General features: G+C 33.0%; 1 protein-coding gene across 2 annotated transcripts in view; it reads right to left on the reverse strand.

Annotated features, from left to right (window-relative positions):
- Positions 1-681: 681 nt before the first annotated feature.
- Positions 682-27581, reverse strand: part of usp (retinoid X receptor ultraspiracle) — a 34213-nt gene continuing 7313 nt past the window's right edge. Inside the window, exons 1-7 of one of the 2 annotated variants that reach the window (XM_088037213.1) lie at positions 23032-23486; positions 15073-15355; positions 10090-10194; positions 7685-7880; positions 7408-7628; positions 1847-1980; positions 682-1792 (exon numbers count right to left, since the gene is read on the reverse strand). In XM_088037213.1, coding sequence (XP_087893339.1) covers positions 1521-1792; positions 1847-1980; positions 7408-7628; positions 7685-7880; positions 10090-10194; positions 15073-15355; positions 23032-23137 — 1317 coding nt within the window. In that variant the 5' untranslated portion in view covers positions 23138-23486 and the 3' untranslated portion in view covers positions 682-1520. Of the gene's footprint in view, positions 1793-1846; positions 1981-7407; positions 7629-7684; positions 7881-10089; positions 10195-15072; positions 15356-23031; positions 23487-27581 lie in introns of those variants that run through there. The other variant, XM_088037214.1, reaches the window with a different exon arrangement.

Consider the following 27581-nt stretch of genomic DNA (forward strand, 5'->3'; position numbering starts at 1 on the left):
ATGTAAATTAAGAAAATATGAACTTTTCTGAAGGATTTACAAATATTTACAATTACTCAGTTGTTATAATTGATTAAATCAATAAATCATAAATAAACATTAATTAACTTGTAAATTTAATGATGTCGCCTAAAAAATCTTGTGTGTAACACGGCCAAAAAGTGTCATTTTGCCCTCGCCTTCTTTCTGACCTCGGCTAGCGCCTCGGCCATTAAAAAAAGGCTCGGCCAAAAAGAACCACTTTTTGACCTTGGTACACAAATAGCTATTTTATAATGACATTGGTGCACTCGTCCCATCGTACCGGAAACTCGTAAATTGGCCATTATAAAACACGTTCTTTAATATACCAATAATGTTACTTACGTCAACGACGTTCAGAGACGGTTTTGTGTCAAAATTTTTGATTTTCACGTTTCAAACTACAACTAGAACAGTTTTCTTGTCAAAACTTACTTTGCTCAATGATTGAGGTTAACTACAAATGTCAGTTGAATAATCTAAACCCACATTTATAATGAGCGGCGAATTTCTTTGACATTTCATAGCCACCTTTGATGCTAGATATATGTATTTATAAACACCTTGTAAAAACTTGAATACATTTTATAACGAGTATTTGCCTTAAATTTCATTTATGACGTTGAGGTAGTGTCATCATGTGCAAAAATAATACAAATCCAATGGAAAAGAATTTATTGTTACATAAGTGATTTTTTTTTATAAAAGTTTAAAGTATTAGACGCTATAAACTATAAATTCTAATTAACAATTAAAATATTGAAACTTGAACAGATATTTATGTACACACAGATAAACGACCATAGAGATTTTAACAAATATCATAGGCCAGCAATGTTAATGGCGCCTTTCCTTTAGTATTGGAATGTTAATAGTAATATTTACAAGAAAGCTGCCTGAAAAAAAGTTGTATAATACTGAAAAACATCGCTCGAGATAATGAGGTGTGCAAGCACTGAAGAGCCCTAGGCACTTACAATTCACAACAATGAAAGAAGTCGCAAAATTAAAAATAATTTTATTGATATAATATATATAGAGTGTAACAAATGGAGTGATATGATTGATGACGAGTATAATTCCGAAATACATCGAGAAACTACTACGGTTACATCAGATTAGCACTTTCCTGCTTCAATTCAAGTGAAATTAGGCCCTCTTTATCCGATTCAAACAAGTGTGAAAGTGTGGTCTATTCTAAACGTGTCATAGCGGAAAATTTGGAACAACGAAAAGCGCTTTTGATTTCCTAGCTGAAGAAAATTCAGTTATAAATAAAAATAAATACACTAGGAAGTATGATCTACTCCTTTCTCTTATTGTACAACAATATAAGAATAATGAAAATCCTTGTTTCAGCTACGCAAGTCTTCCCGTTACAATAATATATATCTAATAATACCCTTTTCCAAAATTCCATTTAAAAGATAAATCACAGATTTGTAAAAAGTGTAAATATTAAAAAAATTATAATGTGGGAAAGACAACTAAATTCATCACTAACCCTGCCCCCCTACTTCAATCTCCCTTGAGTTCTCCATGAGAACTTCTCGCAAAAACGTATCTATCGGACACTCGCCGAAGAATCTAAAAAAGAACAAATGTTCCAGACATTTCAAAGCAATTGATCTGAGCGCCGGCAGACGCAATAACAGTTTGGCGAATCTTCCTGGTTCGTTTGGGTGTGTCGTTCTTGTATAGTCTTCCAATACTCCGTAGATTTTTTCACGCAACATTTCCACTTCTTGGACAGATTTAATTCCGCGCACGTCTAAAAAAAAGTGGACTTAATACTTAATGTTGTTTTAAGTGGTTTTCTTCTTACCTGGATTGTATAGGATTATGGCCCTTAAACAGCCTAGTTCAGTTTTGTCCATTTTCATCTCCTTCATTTTGTTCACGAGTTCTGAAAGCACACGATCGTAGATGTTGCCAACGCCTGCTGCCTGTGCTGTTGTTCTGGAAATTATGGAGTTTATTAATATAGTATATTAAAACACCGAGTTTCAAATTTTAATATTTTACTACATACTATTTTTTCTAATTTGTTCTTGTACCAGAGCTATTTTCGCTATTTCCTCATTCGTTTTCAGTGCTTTAATATCCCATTTCAATACGCGATGCTATAATAGCTTTGTTTCTATAGCAACTTGGGAATCTTTAAAATACAAATTAGGAAATAGTATATTAAAGAACGTGTTTTATAATGGCCAATTTTAAGATCGCCAACGGCTCGTTTTGTCCACCCGGAACTCTTGCACCAATGCCATTATAAAACAAGTCGTTTATACTATTTTTTCGAATTTGCACCCTATTTTTAATAAAAAATTAAATTTTCCAATTCTAAGGGTTTTCGTGTTACACGATTGGTAATGGTTTTGTAACCACGACTTGCTACTTGATTTTCAAATTCCAATTTAAAACTTGACATTTATTGAGTTTCACTATCACTGAATTTTGACTTAACGTAACCTAACCTCAAAGCCAGTATTCACATCTGTTATATTTAGGTACAATTATTGTTGGCCGCAAAGGACAATTCAATTATATTGATACATTTTTTATTCACGCAGCAATTTATTAAACACGAATCGTAAAATCCAAATTGACCAAGAACTTGACAGGAAACAGGTGACAGCCAGAATAATTAGTTCTGCCAATTCTTAAAAAACAAAATTTCTTACTTTGAGTTCTTTTATACAAGGTGTTTATAAATGTTTCTAGCATCAAGGGTGGCTATGAAATGTCAAAGAAATTTGCCGCTCATTACAAATGTAGGTTTCGATTTTTCAACCGACATTTTCAGTTAACCTCAAATATGGAGCAAAGTAAGTTTTGAGAAATAAACTGTTCTAGTTGTGGTTTAAAACTGGAAAATCAAAAACTTGGACACAAAACTGTAACTGAAACGTCATTGACGTAAATAACATTATACATAATTCTCAAGATAGTTATATTCACTATGAAAACAAAGCGGCAAAATAGTGTACGACAGGAATTCCAGAGCCACCCTTGATGCTAGAAACATTTATAAACACCTTGTAGATACCTATAAACGACTCCAAATTGAGTACTCTAATGGACCTATGAAAGCGGCAAATTCGAAAAAAATTTTTTTAACTTTTGATCGAAAAAGCCATACTTTTGACGTTAGTAAGGAGTGTCAAAAATGTCATTTTAGGTTATGGTCGTACAAAAACGCAATTTTAACCATTTTTTTTACTAGATAAATTTATTAAAAATGTTTACTCTCAGTTAAGCATAAAAAATTTCATCTATCTATGAAGAATTGACTGGATCCTTGTTTCCGTTTAAAAGAATTAGTCATTTTGTTATTAAAAATAGTTATTTTGTGGACACTATTTAATAATTTTCTACACATTTTAAAAGTTTTTGTGTCAATACATTGCAAAACTTTCCAAAAGATCGAAATAAAAAACGGTAATAAAGGCAGAATAGGCCTCTGTTGATTGAAATTAATCATAACTTCAAATGAGACATGTCAAAAACGATAGATTGAAACAAATGTCAGGGATGTCCAAAATTGTCATTGATTTCATAGCCGGAGACGATTTTGTATCTTTGGAAATGTTGGCTTCGTTTTTTTTTTCTTGAAACTGGAGCTGTTAGATGATTAGTTTTCAGCAAACGCGTGTTATTATTGTCGCTTTATAATATAAGATTAATTTTATAAGATTTTTCCTTTTAATAGGAAATTCTGCATGGAAATCTGAGATGATTTTTGGATCTATTAAAGCCGCAAATCCAAAAAAGACAATTTGTGACACGGAATTATGTACCACTTTTTTTGTACATGCATTTTAAAAACACGTCTATATTGAAATAATGTCGTATTCGCAATAATAAAAAATAAATTTCATATTAAAATATCTAAATTAAGTGAATAAAACAAAGAATCTCAGAAAAAACTGTAGTTTTAGAAAATCTAATAAATTAATCAATAAAAATCAAACATAATTGAAAAGAAACTTAAATCACGTAAATTGGAAAAAAAATACATATAAGAGAATCAAGGAGAGTCGAAGCAAATAATCGTACGATTTAAGAAAATCAATGAACTCGAGGGGATCAAAAAGAGGGCAAATAAATTTTAAAAATTACATGTAGAAGAGCCTAATAAAATTGAGAAGTTCAACAGTTCACTAAATGAAAAAATCAAAAAGTTTCTAGCTTCAAGGGTGGCTATGAAATGACAGAAAATTTGCCGCTCATTACAAATGTGTTTTTTTTTTATCTGACATTTGTAGTTAATCACAAGGCAAAGTTAGTTGTGAAAAAATTTGTTCTACTTGTTGTTTGAATCTTGAAAATCAAAAATTTGTGATTGTTGTCACGGAAGTGACAGTAATTTTTAACATACTTAACATTCACTATAAAAACAAAGCGGCAAAATAGTGCATGACAGGAATTCCAGAGCCACCTTTTATGCCAGAAACAAGAAACAATAAACGCCTTGTATTTTAGTGTGGATTTATTATTAAATTCCGGCTCATTGGATTTTTTCGTCATTTTGGGATTCTTTAAAAATGATTCAAAAATTTTCAGATTAAATTTTCCTTGAGAAAATAAAAGTATTGTGAATGCAAGGCTTGGTTTAACTTGACATTTGACAGTTGACAAGTAACATCTATCGATCAGGTTTCTTGGAGAATTTGTAGATCCGGCAACAGATGTGGTCACCCCCAAAATAGCCTTTAATTTAGAAGATAAACTTTTGGAAATTTGCATACGCTTAATAGTGGACAATGCTCACAATCAAAATTCTTAGAGAAATCCGCTTATTTCAATGCTAAACAACGACTTTTTGCTGATTCTCGCCGTTTTCTGGCTTGTATTTGCAAAGAAGAGCTCGAAATCTCCAAAACCACTAATTTTTATCAAGATTCAACGGCTGAATTGCAAGAAAACAGCAGAAATCTGCACGAAATCACCAAAATTTTTAGAGAAATCCGCTTATTTTGATGCTAAACGACGATTTCTCACTGATTCTCGCCGTTTTCTGGCTTGGATTCGCAAAGAAGAGCTCGAAATCTACAAAACCACCAATATTTATCAAGATTCAATAGCTGAATTGCAAGAAAACAGCAGAAATCTGCACGAAATCATCAAAATTCTTAGAGAAATCTGCTTATTTCAATGCTAAACAACGACATTTTGCTGATTCTCGCCGTTTTCTGGCTTGTATTTGCAAAGAAGAGCTCGAAATCTACAAAACCACTAATTTTTATCAAGATTCAACGGCTGAGTTGCAAGAAAATAGCTGAAATCTGAACGAAATTATCAAAATTCTTAGAGAAATCCGCTTATTTTGATGCAAAACGACGATTTCTCGCTGATTTTCGCTGTTTTCTGCCTTGAATTCGCAAAGAAGAGCTCGAAATCTACAAAACCACCAATTTTTATCAAAATTCAACGGCTGAATTGCAAGAAAATAGCATAAATCTGCACGAAATCATCAAAATTCTTAGAGAAATCCGCTTATTTTGATGCTAAACGACGATTTCTCGCTGATTCTCGCCGTTTTCTGGCTTGGATTCGCAAAGAGAGTTCGAAATCTACAAAACCACCAATTTGTATCAAGATTCAACGGCTGAATTGCAAGAAAACAGCTGAAATCTCCACGAAATTATCAAAATTCTTAGAGAAATTCGCTTTTTTCGATGCAAAACGACGATTTCTTGCTGATTTTCGCCGTTTTCTGGCTTGAATCCGCAAAGAGCTCGAAATCTACAAAACCACCAATTTTTATCAAGATTCAACGGCTGAATTACAAGAAAACAGCAAAAATCTGCACGAAATCATCAAAATTCCTAGAGAAACCCGCTTTTTTCGATGCTAAACGACGATTTCTCGCTGATTCTCGCCGATTTTTGGCTTGGATTTGCAAAATAGAGCTCGAATTCAACAAAACCACCAATTTTTATCAAGATTCAACGGCTGAATTGCAAGAAAACAGCTGAAATCTGCACGAAATCATCAAAATTCTTAGAGAAATCCGCTTATTTTGATACGAAACGACGATTTCTCGCTGATTCCCGCCGTTTTCTGGCTTGAATTCGCAAAGAAGAGCTCGAAATCTACAAAACCACCAATTTTTATCAAAATTTGTTTTTTATAACTAATACTTTTGGCGTCGCGACGTCTTAAAGATGTAATTTTAAGCGACTTTTGAAAGAACCAATCACAATTTTTTTTTCATATAAATGTCTTAGAAATATTTCAGTAGTTCTTTTAGATTTTGTGCAAATTCGAGAAGAAAATGCTGTTTTATTAAGTTAGTTTAAAAATTCATAACGTCAAAGTTGGAAACTACGTTTACACCAAATTGTCATCCTTATAATCTTGCGTCACAAATGTCATCTATTCTTTAGTTCGCTTAAGATTATAACAAAAGTCTTGCTTAGTGAAATTGTCGTTTTTTCGATGTTAATTATAAATATTAACGATTTCCAGTCTTTAAAATGTGACGCGTTAATTAAAATTGACTTTCAACGAATGAAGTGACTTGTAAAAATTTGGTATAAACATAGTCATTAGCTTCAACCGTCTGATTCAAACAAAGCCATACGTTTACGACGCATTTGTTCTCAATGATGACTCGATATATGATTATTTTTCAAATAATACAGCAGCAAAAAATTGAAAGAGATGTGTCAAATGTCAAGCCCCTGACCGATATTCAAACACTTTTTGTCCTCAATTGGGTGAGAAACTAATCTATTGAACTACAATAATCATCATAATTGAATTATCTAAATAACTAGCTGCAGCTATGTCTTCACATCTGACAATGATTTAATGTTTTTACGACAAGTCAGACATACGTTCCCCAGAAAAAACGCCTACTTCATTCTCTGAATTTTCAATGAATATGAACCACCGTGTATATTCCATCATGAAATCAAACCTAAAGTCCGTTTTTTTTTAAAAAAAAACCACCAACACCGCAATCTTCCCCTGCATTACAACCGGCAACGTTGTCTAGGGAGATTTTTGGTGAGAAAAAAGTTGTCAATTTTTTGACATTTCTGAAAATTAGGCAGTGTTTTCGTTAAAAACGTTTCTTTTGGATTGCAAATCAAATGATTTAATAGTGAAAAGACTCGGCACAGCCTGAAAGGCCGTTTTGTGTAATCAAATTGTCAATTAGGCAGCTAACCTATTTGATTTTATCACCAAAAAGTCACCATCGACGACGTTGCCGGTTGTAAAGTGGTGGGAGAGTGCGGTGTTGGTGGTTTTTTAATAAAAAAAACGGACTTTACTTATAACATAACGAAGTGACAACACCATCATCCCATGATGGGAACTTAAAATATCAAACACACTGCTTTTTCTTATTCACCACAGACAAAAAGCACTTACTTATTGACCGTCAAACCCATCGGCAGCACTATTCCATCTTGGGCTTGTATAGACCGGTGGGAAAAGGCGGCTATGAGCAATTCATTCCATCCTGCCCTCAACAGATGGACTTGATCCGACAAGGGCAATGACGTAAAGTGAGGTATTAGTTTCGCCCATTGCACCAATTGTAACAACTGTTTGTTTGTGGCTTGATCTATATCGCTCACCGCGGTGTGATTCTACAAAAAAAATGATGAGAGTATAAAAAAAACATACAAAAAACTCTGGTTACTACCGGTGCTATCAACGGCTCGTTGCATTCTACTCTTTTTTCAGCTTCTATTATCCTGTCTAATGGCATATCAGCCTGCATGTTCGATGTTGATTCTACTTCGGAAGAGTCGCGATCTTTTGTCCTCTGTCGCTCTTCTTGGACGGCTTCACGTTTCATACCCATGTTAAGGCATTTTTGGTATCTGCAGTATTGACACCTGAAACCAGAGGATCGTTAATACAAATAATAATATAGTTTATTCGTAGTGACCAGCATTAACCAGTCGCAGCGCATCTGCGTGCAATTTAAAGAAACTTTTTTGCTGTTAACTTAGAGAGGAAGTACTTTCTGGAGATTCATGCGCTGTGATTGGCCAATTGAAAGTGCCTGAATATTGTGCGATACAAAAATCATCTCAGATTTCCATGCAGAATTTCCTATTAAGAGGAAAAAATCTTATAAAATTAATCTTATATTATAAAGCGACAATAATAACACGCGTTTGCTGAAAATTAATCATCTAACAGCTCCAGTTTCAAGAAAAAAAGGAAAAAAAACGGAGCCAACATTTCCAAAGATACAAAATCATCTCCGGCTATGAAATCAATGACAATTTTGGACATCCCTGACATTTGTTTCAATCTATTGTTTTTGACATGTGTCATTTGAAGTTATGATTAATTTCAATCAACAGAGGCCTATTCTGCCTTTATTACCGTTTTTTATTTCGATCTTTTGGAAAGTTTTGCAATGTATTGACACAAAAACCTTTAAAATATGCAGAAAATTATTAAATAGTGTCCACAAAATAACTATTTTTAATAACAAAATGACTAATTCTTTTAAACGGAAACAACGATCCAACGATTCTTCATAGATAGATGAAATTTTTTATGCTTAACTGAGAGTAAACATTTTTAATAAATTTATCTAGTAAAAAAAGTGGTTAAAATTGCGTTTTTGTACGACCATAACCTAAAATGACATTTTTGACACTCCTTACTAACGTCAAAAGTATGGCTTTTCCGAGAAAAGTTAAAAAAAATAATTTCGAATTTGCCGCTTTATCTAAATATAAAAGAACTCAAAGTAGGAAATTTTGTTTTTAAGAATTGGCAGAACTGTCAAGATCTTGGTCAATTTGGATTTTACGATTCGTGTTTAATAAATTGCTGCGTGAATAAAAAATGTATCCATATAATTGAATTGTCCTTTGCGGCCAACAATAATTGTACCTAAATATAATAGATGTGAATACTGGCTTTGAGGTTAGGTTACGTTAAGTCAAAATTCAGTGATTGTGAAACTCAATAAATGTCAAGTTTTAAATTGAATTTGAAAATCAAGTAGCAAGTCGTGGTTACAAAACCATTACCAATCGTGTAAAACGAAAAGTCTTAGAAATGGAAGATTTAAATTTTTTATTAAAAAAAGGGTGCAAATCAAAAATCAAAATAGCATAAAAATAGCATACAAAACTCGCCTACGGCTCGTTTGTACACCGGGAACTCGTGCAGCAAATTGGCGATTATAAAACACGTTCTTTAATATACTATATTTTCACAGCGTGATAAAAAACTTGAACAATAGATTAGAACATGTTATTGCAGATAATTCAAGCTGCAATTAGATTTTATTCAACATTCAAGTACAAATATTTAAAATTCTTGATAAAAAAACATAAAAACTTGTTAACGAAAAGTAATGTGAATTGTACTATTTTGAACATTATTAATGTTTATTCCTGGAAGTAAAGCTCCCGAGGAGCATGTAATATTAGGGCTTCCGTTTGGAGGTCCATTTTTCGCATCCAGAAAAAGCTTTGGATACAAGATTCTTCGTTTTTATTTAGAGTAGCTTACGTTACATGCATAGTTTATAAATTACTTTGACTCAAATAAAAATATATCGATTTCTTAAGAAGTATTATGTTAAATTATGGTCGTCCAAAAAATATTGTATACAACACGTGGCTAAATAGTGCTTTTTTACGCGTGGGCCTTATAGTACTCGCCTTCGGCTCGTGCATATAAATGGCCCACGTGTACAAAAAGCACTATTTTAGCCACTTGTTGTATAAAATACTATTTTAACGTTAGTTTAATTAATGACAAATTAAGCCTCACGTATTCAAAAATCAATTTAAATTTGTGGACCGCCATGTATAGATTAAATTGGAGAAATTAAACCAAAGTTAATCAAATAAAATTTCCCTCTCTTAGATTTTTTTAATCGTGTATGTCCAATTACTAGGAATAATCTTTCAACATGACAATGCTCTTCTGCACAAATTTTGACTAAAAAAATAGACACGGGAATTGAACTACTCTTCAAGTCTAATAAATTAGTAAGTCTAAACTCCCTCTAGTTTTCTTGGGATTAAAAAAGTAGAACTAGGCGTTCCACCCAATACGATTGAAATTTACCTGTTTCTCTGCCTTTTGTCGATAATACAATTCTTTTCCTCCCTACAGGCGTACGATAAGTCCTTCCTGACAGTCCTCTTGAAAAACCCCTTGCAACCTTCGCAGCTGTAAACATGCATAAAAATTAGCACTATTATACATAACAAAACGTATGAATTTATGCAATTCTTTAGAATCATGGTCATCCTTATACATATATAAATCTCAATTATTTATTGTCAGTTGTTCTCCTCTCACATCTTGATAAGAGTGCTATATGATAAATATGACACATAAGTAAAATTTTAAGATAGTCGAATGACTATTTGTCTTAATTCTGACATTCCAAGGCTAAAAATATTTACTTGAATCGTTTTATTATTAACATTGTTCTAAAAATCAAGGCCACATGTGAAGCGATTCACCTGCTATGAGAAAAAGAGGCCCGTTTTATAAACATTCGCTGTTCATTTAATTTCATTTTGGGCAAATTACTCCAATTCTCGTTCTTCCAGTGCTACTGTATTTATTAGAATTGTAAATTGTTAATAATGACAGACAGAAAAAAATGAATAGAGGCATGCTCAAGGTTTCCTACAAAAACTTTCGATCTCAGGCCATTAATAGGATCGCCACGAACGAAATCAAAGTCATCATTCATCTGACGTCTATCAAAATTTTCAATGTTTTTGCAATTGGTTTCATTCTAAATTTTGCAAATGACCATTCAAGGTTAAATCATGCACTCTGGATTCAACGAAGACAATTTGCATAATGAGTTTACTTTAAGCATACCTAATCATCTATGGGAGATCATGTAAGTGTGTAGTTGGTTTTGGTTGTTCTTTACTACACAAAATTAATTTGAGTAATTAACTCACCCTGAAATCGTGAAGTCATGTCAGTCGTGATTGGCAAGTCAAAATTAAAATGTCAAAATTGGCAAATACGTTTTTGATTGATTTATTATTTATTTGTTCAGCAAAGTTATCCACTAATCAAGGCGTGGGATTTAAAAGCCGATTCCAACTAGTCTGTTATTCTAATTCTTAAATTACTCCTGTTTGCTATTTACAATGTTTGGGCAATTTGAAATTGCGTCAGTAAATTAGATGAAGATGCTTCTAATTGGTATTATTAACGCAAATTTAAGTCAACTTAAAAATGTCAAAAACTTTTATAGAAAGTTACACTATTTTTTGTTACTTGGTTCTTCTTTTTGACATTTGCCAAAATTAGGTTGAATTGCAAAGTTTCCTTTGACAATGTAATTTGGGTTACAGACAAGAGGACCGAAATGGCGTTTCATATGACGTTTTATATTGTTTGAACAGTCATCCTTTCTGGTTTTATACTACAGACAGCAACTTTTCTATTTTAATTCAGCATGTTTACAATAACAATTTTTCAATAATGTAGAAATCTAACTATAATTTCATGCTTTTGATATTTCATCAAATTGTGGCAAAATTGATACTATTGTACATTCACGAACAAAAAATCTAATAAAATTTTCTACAGGGTGTTAAGGTAATGTACAGCCATAGCGAAAGGAGTGAAGAAGGCAGACGCGAAAAGTAATGTTTCTAAGTTTTTTTCTGGTTTGCTTTAATCGTTTAAGAGTTACAAGGCTTTAATTGTCAGAAATCAGAGATCAATTTGCAAAGAACCACTGAATTTTGAATCAAAGTTATTTTAGGAAATTTTTTGATTAAAGCCAAACCGTTAGATAAAATTTTGAAAATTTGTATAGGCTCACAGTTGATAAAGCTCTAGAAGCTGAAGTAAAAATTTGTTTTTATCACTGATCGTTTTGGCGTCGCGACGCCTTAAAAATGTAATTTTTTGTTAATTGTGAGGGTTTGTGACATCAATCCGTAATTCATTTTTTTTTTTTCAATATAAATGTATTAAAAATATCTCAGTTGTCAGATTTGATGCAAATTGTCTTCAAAATTTGAGGAAAAAATGCTGTTTTATCAAGTTAGTTTCCAATTTCATTACGTCAAAATTGGGAACTACGTTTACACCCACTGTCAACATCTTGTGTCAGAAATGGCATCTAACCTTTGGCTCGCTTTAGATTGTAACAAAAGTCTTACTTAGTGAAATTGTCGCTTTGTCGATGTTAATTAACGATTTCTGGTGTCCATAAAAAGTGCAACTTGCCCGTGCTGCTCAAAATTAACCTTTATAAGAGTGAATGAAGTGACTTGTGAAATTTTGGTGTAAACGTAGTTTGCCACTGCGCTGTCATAATTTTGAAAACCAACTTGATAAAACAGCGTTTTTTCGCAAATTTTAAACACAATTTGCATTAGATTTAACACAGTTATGTTGAAAAAAAAAATGATTTAGCGAATATTTCCGCAAAAACTCAAAAATCGCTACAAATTTTACTTCTTAGGCGTCGCGACGCCAACCAAACCGCAATAAAAAACAAATTTTTGCGTCAGCTTCTAGAGCTTTATCAACTGTGAGCGTATGCAAATTTTCAAAATTTTATCTTTAAAATTAAAGACGATTTTAGGGGTGGACACAAGTGTTGCCGGACCCTGCGGGCCGGCTAGACTGCTCATGGAGAGGTTTTGGTCCAGACTGAGAGCTGTATTTTTTTTTTATAAAATCCTTTGTTTGCAAAATTTGTCGATATTTAGTCGTAAAAATTAAGCATTATCGGACAAATTTTATCAGTAGATATCAAAAAAATTCGATATGACCGATAGAGTCCTTTTTCTCTTCATTTCAAAAGTGTGATGAATTTAGCCTAGGGGAAGTTAAAGTCACATGCAGACGCACAAAAACAAAAAAAATGACGGATTCTAAGATAGTTTACCCTGCTTTTGATCGGCCATTAATCTATGGCCGTAACACATTGTATATCAATGTGAAAAAATCTAAAAATGCAATTACTATTATTACTATTATAAGAAGTTATAAATAATAACATAATTATATTTTTTACATGTAGGAAAAATGTAACGCTTTTGTTAATCAAAATTGGGAAAATAATGGCAAACTCAACCCGTTATGTTATTTTTATAGCTAAAAACATAATAATGATTGAAACATTAATCAACAAAACATGTGGTACTGAGAAATTTAATCAAACTTAAAAATCTCTTCAGCTTCTAATAAGATTTATAGTAGGGTAAAGCACACAGTGATTGGCAGCTAAGGCTAAATTTCGCTAAAAGAAATTCATATATTTTTAAAAATTGCTTCCAATGTATTATTAGTCGCACATGTAATCATTTAACTAATGTTTTATTGGTCAATTATTGTCTTCAAAAAATAATAATAAAATTTTGACATTTTGCATAGTTATTCGCAATTGACAATATTTTTTATTTTAGGCCTATTCTGTCTTTTGTATTGTTCATCCGTTTTTACTTCCTTTCTCATTCATCTTTTTTTATTTTGGAATGAATGTCAACTTATTTATGAAAACGAAATTTCCTTCATTATTTCCGAAAATAAAACCACAAACTGAGTTGCAATTTTCAAAATAAATTTAAATTCATGACAGTTTACTACAAGTTTTTTTCAAAAACCTGCCAATCACTGATAAGAAATTCAAAGTATTAAAGTATTACCAGAGTCGGGATAAACTTTTCCTGGAACTCATTATATTTTACTATAATTTATTAGAGGTAATAAATGTGAAATTAAGGTGATAGCACTTCAATTTTTAACGATTTTATGACGCATAAACCTAGTCCAAGACTTTCTTTGTTTTTTTGTAACTGACGTGTACTAAATAAATCGCTACGAAAAATACATTTGCAAATTTCAAGCAAGTATTTAATTAAACAAATCTTTAGGTATAATCAATTTGACAACCACCCAATTTTGAGGTCATAAAATAAATTATTTAATTTGTCTTAAAATGCAGCAGACCACAAAACCCAACTGATTAAATGATAAAATAATCTGATTCAACAATTTTCAAACTGAGCTGCTGTTTAAATTTCTTTCAATATTGTTTTAATCAAATACTCAGTTTAACAACGTAATTACTGTTTATTTGAAAGACAATTTTTTGTTTGAAACCACAAATTACTTAAATTGCACCCTGTATAGTCCAGACCATCTATTTTTAAAGCGAAAAAAACCGAAACACGCCATCACTTGCTAGTTCAATGGCAATTGTCCCAATTCAAAACACACCAAATTCATATACTTTTTCGCACTTTTTGCCAATTTACAACGCTTATGACGCCACAAATAAAATTACGTAACAGTTCAATGCCAATATGGAAAAAACCTAATAATACAATAATTTGTTTATTGGAACGTCAGTCGAAAGAAAAAATTCGTCAATTGAAGCCCATTGTGTTTTATTTATTTTTCAATAATGACGACCACGCAAATTGTAGCGAAATTTATGGAAGACACAGGATTCACGGCTAGTGGGCAGAACATTCGTTTGCCATAATCATCCAACTAGTTGTAGTCACACCAAGGTCATTGTGATGCAACTTTAATGGTAGATGTGAGAGAGGCCACGGTCATGGTGCACTTGTCACTGTCAACATCGACCCATGACCACGCTTATGATGGGCCACTTTTGGGGCCAAAAATCGGAGGAGAACCGCCAACATCAAAACAACATTAGTGCAAACAATAGAACTTATTTTCCACCTGTATTAGAAATACCCGATTGTGCAAAAACCTTAGTAATTAAATATCTAGAATCAATAAAATAAAGTTGGCAATTGGCGGTTTTCTTCCCACAAGAGTCGACACGCGACTAGTAGAATGAAGCTGCGGTTTGCAGAAATGTTGTTCCGGTGCTTTGAATTGTTGGATCAGGCAATGATAAGAATTTTAAAATTTGTGACCTTGAATAGCCATATGCCACCTGAACTGACTATAGATAATAACAATAGTCCCAAAACGTAACAATTTTTGCTTTTTTATTTATTTAAAGCCTTGAAGGATGTCAAACATCAAAAATCTGCAAGACCTTCAAAGAGCAATTTTATGCTTTTATGATCTCACCTGTACACTCCATAATGCTTCCCGCTCGCCCTGTCGCCACAAATCGAACAAAGATGTTTGGAACCACTAAGCGGATGGTTGGGAGGATACGGTGACCCGGAAGAATTTTTCGTTGCGTTTCCTGAAGGACTGAGAAGGCTTCCATGTCCCATCGTAAACGAGACAGGACTATTGGGGCCCTGCGGGCTAAACTGACCTAGAGTCGAAGCGTCGGGCTTCATGTCCAAGGGGGACTGCGGGCCGGCTAGACTGCTCATGGAGAGGTTTTGGTCCAGACTGAGAGCTGTAATTTTTTTTTATAAAATCCTTTGTTTGCAAAATTTTTCGATATTCAGTCGTAAAAATTAAGCATTATCGGACAAATTTTATCAGTGGATATAAAAAAAATTCCATTTGAAGTGTGTGTGACCGATAATGAAAGTCCTTTTCTCTTTATTTCAAAAGCGAAACAAAAATGTGATGAATTTAGCCCAGGGCCTAGGAGAAGTTAAAGTCACATGCAGACGCGCAAAAAGCCATTAGAAAGACAAAACAATTAATGTTTCGCCACTGGCAAATTTTAAAGAAAAAGTGAAGGGTTTGTCTAGAAGGTAAAATTAGCTTATTAATTATCCACATTAATTTAATTTTTGAATTTAAATAAATATTGAACCACATTTCGTCGCTCCTCTAGAAAAACCTCTTCAGTCTCCACCTAAAATTCTCATTCTTCCCCTGAGGATAATCACACAAATTACTGCGAATTCCTAAAAAACTGCAGAGAAACAGAAGCGGCCAATTTTTAATTTATTATTATACTGATTTGACCTGCAGACGACTTTTGTTCAAGGTTTCAGCGTAAACACGCTATAGTAGAACTAGATATGTTAGGAAGCGGCAAACTATCATTAAAATTAACATTCAAAGAAAACAAAACTTGTCAAGGTCGGATATGTAAAAATAAAGTATCCGCCGAGGATTTTTGCCAGGTAGTGGCGGGAGAAAAGTTACGGCGACGATCACCGTGGAAGTTTTTTTTTACGTCAGTATGTGTATTTAACGGGAACGAATGATCCATAGCGAACAAACAAAATCGTGCTTGCAAAAAATCATTTAAAGAAGTATAGAAATACATTATGTCTAGCGGTGACCTATTTTTGAATGTCTGTTACCGAGTTTTGTTTTCAAGGTTTTTAACAGAGCCGAAGGATGCGGAAACCATAAATTTTTCGCGATTCTTAAACATAATGGCGATTTCAGCGTTTACTGCAAATTTCCGCCAATTAGATGTCTTTTGTAATTTCACGTTCGGAGTATCGGGTGTTCAATAAAAACCTTGGCGTTGCATAAAGGGTGTCTGCAATCAATCTGAACAAAATATTACTTTTTTGTATAATTAACTCAACATTTTTCAATGATTTTTAAAATGCATTAAAGTAAAAGCAGTGATACAGATTTATGAGAATCGTTTACTAAAAACGCCCAACGTGATATATGTGCAATAGTACGGGTTAATTAATAACACGTCAGTTTTCTTTTATCGACAAAACAAAGCCAACTTGACGACTTTTTTAATTGCAAACCCAATATCTTGTTTCGTTAAATTTAATTTATACAATGCCATTAAAAATATACATACATAATACAATAATAATGATAAGTTTAATACCTGTGAAATTCGCGTAAAATATTAAAAAAAATACATAGGATTTGTCATAAATATCTGTCAGAACTGTCAGTGTGGAAAAACATTATTAAAAGGTAATAAATAAGCGGCGCCTTTTTCTTTTGTACTAAGGATAATGAAGAGAGTGAAATTTTTCAAACTCTGTCAAGATGCCAAGAAATACCAGTGCAACCTATCACTACGTATTTTCAAAACGATTTAGTACAGTTAAGAGTAAATGGAACATGGTGTGCCAACAGTCTTCAGCTGTCAATGTCTTTAAAATAACGTTTTAGGAAAATTTTACCTTGTTTTTCACTCATTGTCAATGACTGATCAGTTTAATCATCGCATTGCTATCAAAACGCGCGTCACATTTTTTGGCGAAATTTGGTGTTTGGGAATAATAGTAGATTTTGTTATAAGGCAGAAAAGTGGTACTTTTTGTCGAGCAATTAAATTGCAGTAGCGAGGCGAAGCGTAGCGTATGCAAAATTGCGAGGCAACAAAGCCACTTTTCGGCCAAATAACAAATAATATTTTTTCTCCAAGCGTTAAATTCAGTTTCACAACCGACAATGAGTGAACGCAAATTGAATTAAAAACATGGATGGCTATGCATGTAGTTGTCATTTACTGTGAAAAATATTTGTTTCAAAGAGTTTCAAAGTTAAGATCGGTCACAAAAAGTACTTTTTCTGCCTAGGCAGCAAAAGTGTTTCCATGTCAACGAGCGCTTTTCATCGCTTATAACAAAATTGCCTACTTTACTGTCTAAAAACGACTGAAAAACAGTGGCTTTTTGTGACGTTTGGAGAAAAATTTTTATAATTAATTTTTGTCAACACCATGGTTTGATCCAAAAAAAATTTTTCATTGTCAATGTTGTCAACATACATTCTAAACTAATACTGCCAATACCTGTTGATAGGCTGATGGTCCTGCTATTTGCCCTAAAGTTCTTTCAAAGCCAAAAAGGCTTTCTTACATTTATCAAGAGCAAATGAAAAATCAAATGTCAAACTGTCATTTCTTACATTGAACACAGAGCAATAAATAACATGGAAATTAGAATTTTATTTTTTTCATACTCTCCTGAACCTCCAAATTAAATTCGGGTAATGGTGGTTATGCTTTGAGATTCAATTTATTGCCGCATTATTCAAAAAATCGAATCAAAAACGTAGAATTTCAAATTTCCCGCTAGAAATTTCGAAGTTGCTGACAATTGGAGAGCTGTCACGACATTGTCTGAACTAGCCTAAAAGTCTGTTTTTTTTTTAAATCCACCAACACCGCAATCTTCCCCTGCATTATAACCGGCAACGTTGCCTAGGGAAATTTTTGGTGAGAAAATAATTGTCAAATTTTTGACATTTCTGAAAATTACGCTGTTAAAAACGTTTCTTTTACACCCTGTTGGATTGCAAATCAAAGGATGAAATAGTGAAAGGCTGTTTTGTGTAATCAAATTGTCAATTAGGCAACTAACCTATTTATTACCAAAAAGTGACAACCTTCGAAATTTTGAGCGGAAAATTTGAAATTTTACATTTTTTAATTCCATTTATTACTAATACCGTAATAACATACAATTCTAAAAATACTTCTCAGATTAAGAATTTTGTAGAGCACAATCCGCCATTAACTAAATTTAATTTAAGGGTTCGGGAGAGCAGGAAAAAAATATAATTCAAATCCTCATATTATCTGTGGAACACCCGGTATGTGTATTTAAATTCTAATAGTTTAAGAGGTTTATGTACCTTTGCTCTATGACTTAATAATTGACCGTATTTAAAAACCAAAACAAAAACAAAATTCTGCCAAAAAATTCAAGATTTTTCAAATATTGTAGCAACAATAAAGCAATTTTATTTTTATTTATATTTTAACGACATCAACGTTTACACCTCTTCCAAAAGACGTCGCGACTGAAGTTGACAAGGAGCAAAGATGTTTTAGTATTATACTAAAACATCTTTGACAAGGAGTCTGCTTGTCTCTGAGCGCCGCGCCGCGCTGCAAACACGTGTTTTTTATTCATCACTGCCAAGAATTGGTAACTTTTCCAGAAAAAATATGTCAAGTTAAACTACAAGTTTGACGTTTACAAGTTGCAAAACTTTCCGAACTTCCACAAAAATATCTATGTTTTAAAACGAAGCGATAAAAAACAAATTTCCTTTCTGTAATCGTGAAACATTACCGAGTCCAGAAACGGCTTATCAATCTAACCTTGTTTAAAAAATTCAAGACTCCCAAACTGAAATGACGGTCATGCAAAATTCACATGAAAAACTCATGCCTTATCGCGTTACGACGCACTTTCATTTTCCTCGCGAATTATTGATCCCCGAAAGTTATTTTCATCCATTTATAGATTGGCTCCATTGAAGTGGATTTCAATTCTTGACATACAACTTGCATCGGTTTCGCTGTCATAAAATCCCAAAGTGTATCTAAAATTGTCACCATTGAACTACAAAACAGTATCACTTGACTTCATTAGACATTCACATATCAGTCAAGTTCATGAGCGTCGTGTAATTTAGCCCTGGAAAAGTCAGAACGGATTTCCGAGAACCGCCTTGTTGAGATGGAGCACATGCATAATATGGTGCCACAAAGTATTCGAATGAGATGATGTGTGCAAAGATGCACCGCTGAGGTTGGCAGAAGATAGAAAATTACAAAATTGCTTTTTTTATCACAGGTAAGACATTCGAGAGGGTTGATTTCAAGTTGTCTTGCGGCATTGCGTCCCAGAAACTTTGCGCCATTAATTGAACTTGGCGCGATCCTTTTTACTGCGAGTCGTGTGAACTGCTGCGTATGTAATTAAGGTAATTCCATTTGAACGAACAGAAACACGGAAGGATGGCTGTCAAGGTTACAATTGCTATATGGTATAAAATAAGTCAGTATGGCGTTTTCTTAGAAAGATTTTTATTTTTAAAACGTCCCAGAACTAAAACATTAATAAAGTATTTAAAGCTTGTACAGTGCGATCAACAATTATTATTTATCTAGGTGGCTGTTAATCTGTGCACGTATGTCTTGATACGTCATTCAACGCATCTGTTAATTGTTGACGTTTCTATGTTAAGTTCAGACACACGTTCGCAAGCTACCAGTCCTAGTTAAAGAAAGAAATCTAAATTAATGTTTGTTCATATTAACTGTGTTGGCAAAATTCACTAAAGGCAAATTTTACCGTCTGGTGGCTGGGGTTGTAGTGTTAATATTAGCATAACTAATTAACCATTAACGGAAACAATGTTTGAAGAAAACATGTGTAAAAATTAACGGTTCAAAAAATCTAGTTCCCAGCGAGTTTTTCTCTGGAAAACTTATCAAATCTGGGTGCATAATGTGGATAAAAGACGGACATTGCTGCAATAGATATTTGTGCGATAAGAGCGCCAAGTTATAGATTTTTGCAAACTTGAGAAAATTGAAGCGCGACGTGCACTATGTAAAGATTTAGATGATATTTTTAGCGCGCATTTAATTTATTGCGTTTTAAAGACAAGCCATGACTTTTGGAGTGCCGTTTAAACTAAATCTGGGAACATCGAGTAAAAAAAATCGATATTAAACTCAATTTCAACAAGAGAACAATTACATCGATCTCCATACATCGATTTTAAAAAATAGTAAATAAAAATAAATAAAAACCTTAAGTAATAAACAAAATAAGTAAATAAATTATAAAAAAAAATAACAAATTCGAGATTAATAAGAAAAAACAAAATTCTAAAATGTATACGTTGACAACCCACCAAACGAAATATCACCAAAATCAAGAGTGTAAAATAAAATACATACATCGAAACCGCAATTATATATATCTAAAATAAAAATGTTGGTATTAAAAAATCGATGTCTTTTTAGCAAAATCGATATTAATAAAAAATCTACAACGTGTTTATAAATGTTTCTAGCATCACGGGTAGCTATGAAACGTCAAAGAAATGTGCCGCTCATTACAAATATGGGTTTCGATTTGTCAACTGACATTTGCAGTTAACCTCAAACATGAAGCATGAAGTTTTGAGAAATAAACTGTTCCAGTTGTAGTTTAAAACCTGAAAATCGAAAACTTAGGGCACAAAACCGTAGCTAAAACGTCATTGAAGTAACATTATAAATAATTTTCCTGATAGTTATATTCACTATGAAAACAAAGCGGCAAAATAGTGTACGATAGGAATTCCAAAGCCACGCTTGATGCTAGAAACATTTATAAACATCTAGTATATACTAAACTTCATTCAAATACAGCGAAATGTCATTTTAGGTGTCATTTTTCGATTGTTTTTACAGTGTTACCAAATTATGAAACAAACTCATAGCCTGTTTTTTTAAGTGATCACACGGTACAACCAGTGGTTTTTAATAACCTTTGAGTCGTATAGCGTCCGAACGCTTATCTTGGCATGCACAAAGTGTCTAAGAACAACAGAGTGACAATTCTTGGAAAACGGCAACTTTGCACTGAAGTGGAAAAAAGCAGAGAAGAGCTATTTATGTATAGTGCAAAGCGTTTTTCCACACGGTAGAGAAGCGCGCTCACTTTGATTTAAAAACAGTTATGAAGAAACGCCAAACCATTGTCACCAAATTTTGTTCTTTTTTTACATTTTTACATTTCCTTTAAAATAGTTAAAAGCCTATCCAGTTCTCGTAGGTTTTTTAAACTCAGCCTGTCGTCTCGTCCAAACCTACTCATACGAAATGCAAAACAGTAGTTTCCATGTTTGATAGGTAATATACTGTTTTCATTCTATCATATCAATTTTCTGCATTATTATTATTAGGCGTTGTGCTAAAACATCTTTATGGTCAATCAGATCAATTAGTCGATCCATCAGACTGTCAATCATTGGGAAGATTGTCAATATGATTGAGTGTATACACTAAACTTGAGCTTAACTTTCCAGCAGTCTGCTAGTTCAGCAGGACGATATTAGGCTGGTCAATTTTTAGGACTAAAATAAAATTCAATACTGCAATTTGTTTGAAAATGATGTAAAACATTGTAAATTTGAAGATTGTATTCAGTAGATTCAAAAACATATTTAATTACAGCGTGAAAATATGATAAACTTGCAAACCAATAAATATCAATTTAAAAGTGAACAAACACAGAAAATGATGGATTCTATGGATTCTATGCAAATATATTCACTGTATAAGTCATTATCACTTAGATAATCAATTTTCCTTTCATCATTCGAAAAAAAAATCTTTTTTTGAAATAGCACATTTTTCCAAAAACGAAAAAGTACATTTTTCATGCTCAAAGTCATTTTTTTTATGGTTACAATTTATAAAAAACTCAAAATACGCATGTGACTCAAAAAAATAATACATTTAGAGTTAGAAAACAACACAGCCAACATTTGAAATCAGGAAGAAATAATATCGCGTCTTCCGTCTGCTGGGGTCTGAGAGGCCCGGTCAATATATTTTATTACAAATTTTATATTTTTGCACTGTCAATGCCGGAACAAAAAAAACGGTAGTTAGAATGAGTCAAAATAAGCAGCTATAAGAGATTTGGGCTTTTTGAGTCAATTAGTTTAGAGACTCCACCTCTGGGTCTGTCAGGCCCCACCAGACTGCTGGAAGGTTAATTTGTATTAAGACTCATTCATGAACAGATAGAATATCAAATTAGTCTTCGTTTTGGCAGATCTCAATGTTCAAAAAAAAAGAAAAATATCAACATCAAAATAAAAATTTTAGAATTCCTTCATAATTCAAGAACCAAATCAACGAGAGCATTTCTCAAAAATTGAATTAAATTGCCAGACCGACATTGATGTATCGTTCAATCTTATCAATTAATCCATTTTGCGATTGAGATAAAATCTGCTGAAGCCATTGTACCCAGTCTATATTATCGAAGTCACAACACTGATGCATTTATTGGAAATCGAAAGTCAATATTTTTTATTGTTTCGATAAGTCCAAATCCAAGAAAACACGCAGTATCACGAAAAAGAAAAAAACAAATTAATGAAGCAACCGTCTCGCAGTGGTTTATCAAAGAAAAAACAACTTCATTCTCTCCGTTGTAACAGACAAATTTTCCAAACAGCTATTAAAATTAGAAAAATTAGGTCACCTTCATCCTTAATGTGCTCTACTAATACAATAAAAAAAATTGGGGACAGCTGCGTGACACCTGGAAGACTACGTCGAAAAATCTACCATTATGACCTAATGAGAGGAAATTAAAGTGACAAAATCAAAATGTGTCCTTGGAACGTTTGAAAGTGAATTTTATGAAGTCACTCATTTACCTAGTGACATGTGGGGAGGTCCGAAATTCGGGAGACTCCTGCTCCAATTTTGGGCACCCTGTATAATGGCTGTTACAGACATCATTGGCTTCTCTTTCTTCATCATTTTCACGATTTTCCTTACTCTTATTTTGGGATAAATTATCACAGAAGTGATATATCACAACCTTGCAATACTTATAGAATAATTCACTGAGGAAGCGCGATAAATCCTTGTTTTTCAGACTTTCCGACGTATACACATTTTTTTAATCACAATAAGCTCGGCAGACGAGAGATAAGTTCTCGCATCAAACATTTTTCTATTTACAAGTCATGCACTTTTTCGGGAAGTTTTCGGATCAAGAGTGCGCCGATAAACAAACAAAACTCGCACGTTTCACCGCCGACCTCGGTCGCGTACAGTCTGCTCGTCTGTCGGCTGGTGTTTTGTTGAGTGCCGACGACGGCGGAGACGGCGAAATTCGGCAGGGGGTGGGAGAAGGAGCGGGGTGCGATTATTCCACGACTGTGATTCATTTCGACGTAAACGCCGACGAAAATATTAACGACGCAGGATTTCGGAGGCGGCAGCCATCGATTTGCCAAGGTCGTTTTGTACCGATAAGCTTTTTTATTGGTCGCTTGGGGTATGTGAGGTGGATTTAGCAACAGTTGGCAAACCTGCAAAGCTATGCTATGGGCGCGATCACGCGATGGACAGTGCTTTAAAACTGCAACTCATTAAAATTTTCGATTTCGTTCGTTTTGGCGAACCAGCTTTAGTACAACTTCTACTGACGCTGTCAAAACGATTAATAAATTTAGTGCGGTTTTGGTGATCCATTTTTATTTATTATTATTTCTTTTTCTTTTCATACTTTTGACATTGGCTAGGAACAAATTATTGATTGTTTTTTTCCGAGAAGTTGTCATCAACAAGCACAAATCACAAATCACAAAAAATAAAATAACTACCGTGCGATCATTTAAAAGATAACTTAGGGAGGCGATAACTTTATTTCTTAATTTGGTAACACTGAGAAAAGAATTGCTCAAGCTCGTTTCATGAAGTCAGAACAGAAAATGTTTTTTTCTATTTGTTTATAAAAACACTGTCATTATACAGGCAGATTCACATAAGTTTACGACCCTGACGAACATCAAATGCAACCCAATATACAATTTTCAAGAATAAGTTAATTCAATTTAGTCTTCCCTGACAATATTGTCAATGAATTCACAATTCTTTTTTGTCAAGTTTTTTTAATTAAAATGCAATAAACTATGGATTTGGTGTTAAATGAAGGTGCATTTTACAGATGAAAAACGTTTTACTCGTTGTCATGGTCGTAAAGTTATATGAATCACATTGTATTTTGTGTTGCATCGGTGATTTTATGCAACCAACGTTACAAAGTTGTACACTGTGTAGTAATTTCACCATTTGTGGCATAATTGATTTGTCTGCTGTGCAAATTTTATGCAAATGACAGTTTGTGCACCTGTTGTAAGTTCGCCTTCCGTGTCTACAAAACAATGTGACATTTCCCCAAAGGATAATATGTTTACATAAACATTTTTTAAGCATGGGCACATTAGAAACATCCTTAGTTTGAGCAAAATGCTCCCTAATTTTGATGTCGATCTCAAAATTGTACCAGCATTCTATGCAAAATTCAAAAAACTTATTTGCAATTTTTGAAAAATTATTATAGACCGTCCAGTAAAGTTATACAAGGTGTTTATAAATGTTTCTAGCATCAAGGGCTATGAAATGTCAAAGAAATTTGCCGCTTACTACAAATGTGGGTTTAGATTTTTCAACTGACGTTTGTAGTTAACCTCAATCAAGGAGCAAAGTATGTTTTGAAAAAAAAAACTGTTCTAGTTGTGGTTTGAAATCTAAAACTCATAAACTTGGACACAAAACCATAACTGAAAGGTCGTTGGCGTAAGTGACATTATAAATCATTTTAAGAATAGTTATATTCACTATAAAAACAAAGCGGCAAAGTAATGCATGACAGAAATTCCAGAGCCATCTTTGATGCTAGAAACATTTATAAACACCTTGTACAATATTTTCGATAAATAGAAACTTCACCTAAATCTAGTTTACCTGGCCAGTCGCCAATGAATGTAAAATATTTCATTTATTTACACCTGTTGCTTTGTACCAACCTTGAACAGAGATTTCCCTGATCACTTCAAATTCAAGTTACTAATAAGATAAAAAATATTTGGAAATAGAAATCAGCAATTTCTGGGAAGGCCATTTGTAACAATGGATAACCTCATGTGTCATATCCCGATAAACAAATTAAGAACAATAAACTATGCGCTTTATGAACATAATAACTTAACTAATAAATTGAAATCCAATTAAATGAAATGACAAGTGCTACAGTCATTTTGATTTTTAGTTAAAAAAGGTTGGTATTCGCAATTTCGATTTTTTCAATTAATTTATTGAGCGGTTATAACTATTAATTAAAATGCATTATTCGTGCGAAATTAGATACGTCAAATTTTTCAATGCCTGCCTTTTGTCAAAAATTATTAGGAAGTGGTTGTTTTCAAGAAACACCAACATTTTCCAGGATATTTCTATAGTATGGCAATAAAAAAATTTCGGGCTCTAATACAAGGTGTTTATAAATGTTTCTAGCATCAAGGGTGGCTATGAAATATCAAAGAAATTTGCCGCTAATTACAAATGTGGGTTTAAAGTTTTCAACTGACATTTGGAGTTAACCTCACTCATAGAGCAATGTTAATTTTGATAAAAAAAACTGTTCTAGTTATGGTTAGAAACCTAAAAATCAAAGACTTAGACACAAAATCGTAACTGAAACGTCGTTGACGTGAGTGTCATTTTAAGTGTAGTTAAACATAGTTATATTCACAATGAAAACAAAGCGGCAAAATAGTGCATAGCAGGAATTCCAGAGCAACCCTTGTTGCTAGAAACAATTATAAACACCTTGTATAATTTCAGTGTCAATAACAACTAAACTGTCACTAAAGCAGTCATTGGTTATCAATAATCTTATTTCTTGCAGTTGTCATTTTAACTAAATATACGCTTCTTTCTGATTTTTAAATGTCATTTTGACATGTGTCTTTACGAAATGTTTGGTTATTTTGAATTCTAGTTTCAATTGACTGACAATTATTTCAAACATCTATTTTTGAGATTAATTGTCACCAAGACTAAAAAAATCCACGTCGTAATATTCAGTTTTTGCTGAGTTAAGTAAAGAATAACAAAAATGTTGCTGATTATTTAGTGCTTCGTTGGGGAACTACAACCCCTTAAAAAGTGCACATCTTAGGTCACGTTTTTTCACTTTTGCTTATGATTTGTATAAAATGACAAAATTATAGGACAAAAAAACACATTTTTCGTATTTGTAAAAGCCAAAATTTCATTTTAAAATGTCCTATGATATTTTTTATGAAAACCACTCGGCATAATTTTAAACATCATTAAATTTCCATCCACAGTAAAATTTCTATCGTAACAAACACCACCGCAGCAATGACGTTTGAAAATTGTTTGACAGTTTGACATACGTTCAAAATGAATGACCTGTCTAGAATGGAGATTTAATAAAAATACGATATTTTTCTTAACTGAATTTCCGATAAATATTGACATGGAAATGACATTTGATTCGATTATACATCAACCGGTGTTTGTTGTTATCACTGAAAAAACAGACCATGTACAGAGTGTCCCAGAACTCGTGACCCAAAAAAAAAAGGCTATGGAGGCAACAATTCTGAACCAAAATTTCGAAACAAACTTTTTTATCTCAAAAAATAATCGAGTTAAGACAAAAAAAAAACAGTAGCCAATACCGATGCAGAACAGGATCTGAAAATCGGTAACTAGGGACACATACTATCATTGGTCAGATGGATATTACACTCTCGTTGCCTAGGATATTTTACTCCATCTCTAGAATAAGCTTCTGGGATTGGTTGTTAATTTTTTATAACTTAATAAAAATTTTGTTTTGAAATTTACCATCTGTATTGCTGTCGGCACCCCCCCTTGCTCTATGGGTTATGAGTTCTGGGTGGGACACCCTGTATAATACTTTAAAAACTATTAAACATGAACATGTTTAAAAATCTTGTAACTACGTCTTTTTAAAGATTGATATTGATATCATAGATGGTGATTCACGAATAGTGTGCTATTTAGCGCTTTTTTGCCTGCAACCCAAATTACGCTCTTATAGAATTTCTATAAGAATGTAAAATTTATGTTGCAGACAAAAAGACACTCAATTTCTTATCTAAAACCAGTAAATATTTATTAGTTACTCCTACTTAATTTTTATAGACAAACTACACACAACGTTTCGTAACAAAGCTGTTATAGCACTAAAAACGAATGCAGAAATAACTCTGTTACAAGAAAAAATTAAGAAAAATAGTATAAAAACTTCGTTCATACGGCCATTAAGGCGCTCATCCATTATAAAACTCGTGCCTTAAAATTTGCCTTATGAAACTCGGTGTTTTAATATACGATTATTTAACGTATTACTGATTGC

This window comes from Gnatocerus cornutus, chromosome 5, assembly GCF_029298725.1.
Source record: "Gnatocerus cornutus isolate USDA-ARS CGAHR chromosome 5, icGnaCorn1.1, whole genome shotgun sequence".
Classification (NCBI taxonomy): Eukaryota; Metazoa; Arthropoda; class Insecta; order Coleoptera; family Tenebrionidae; genus Gnatocerus; species Gnatocerus cornutus.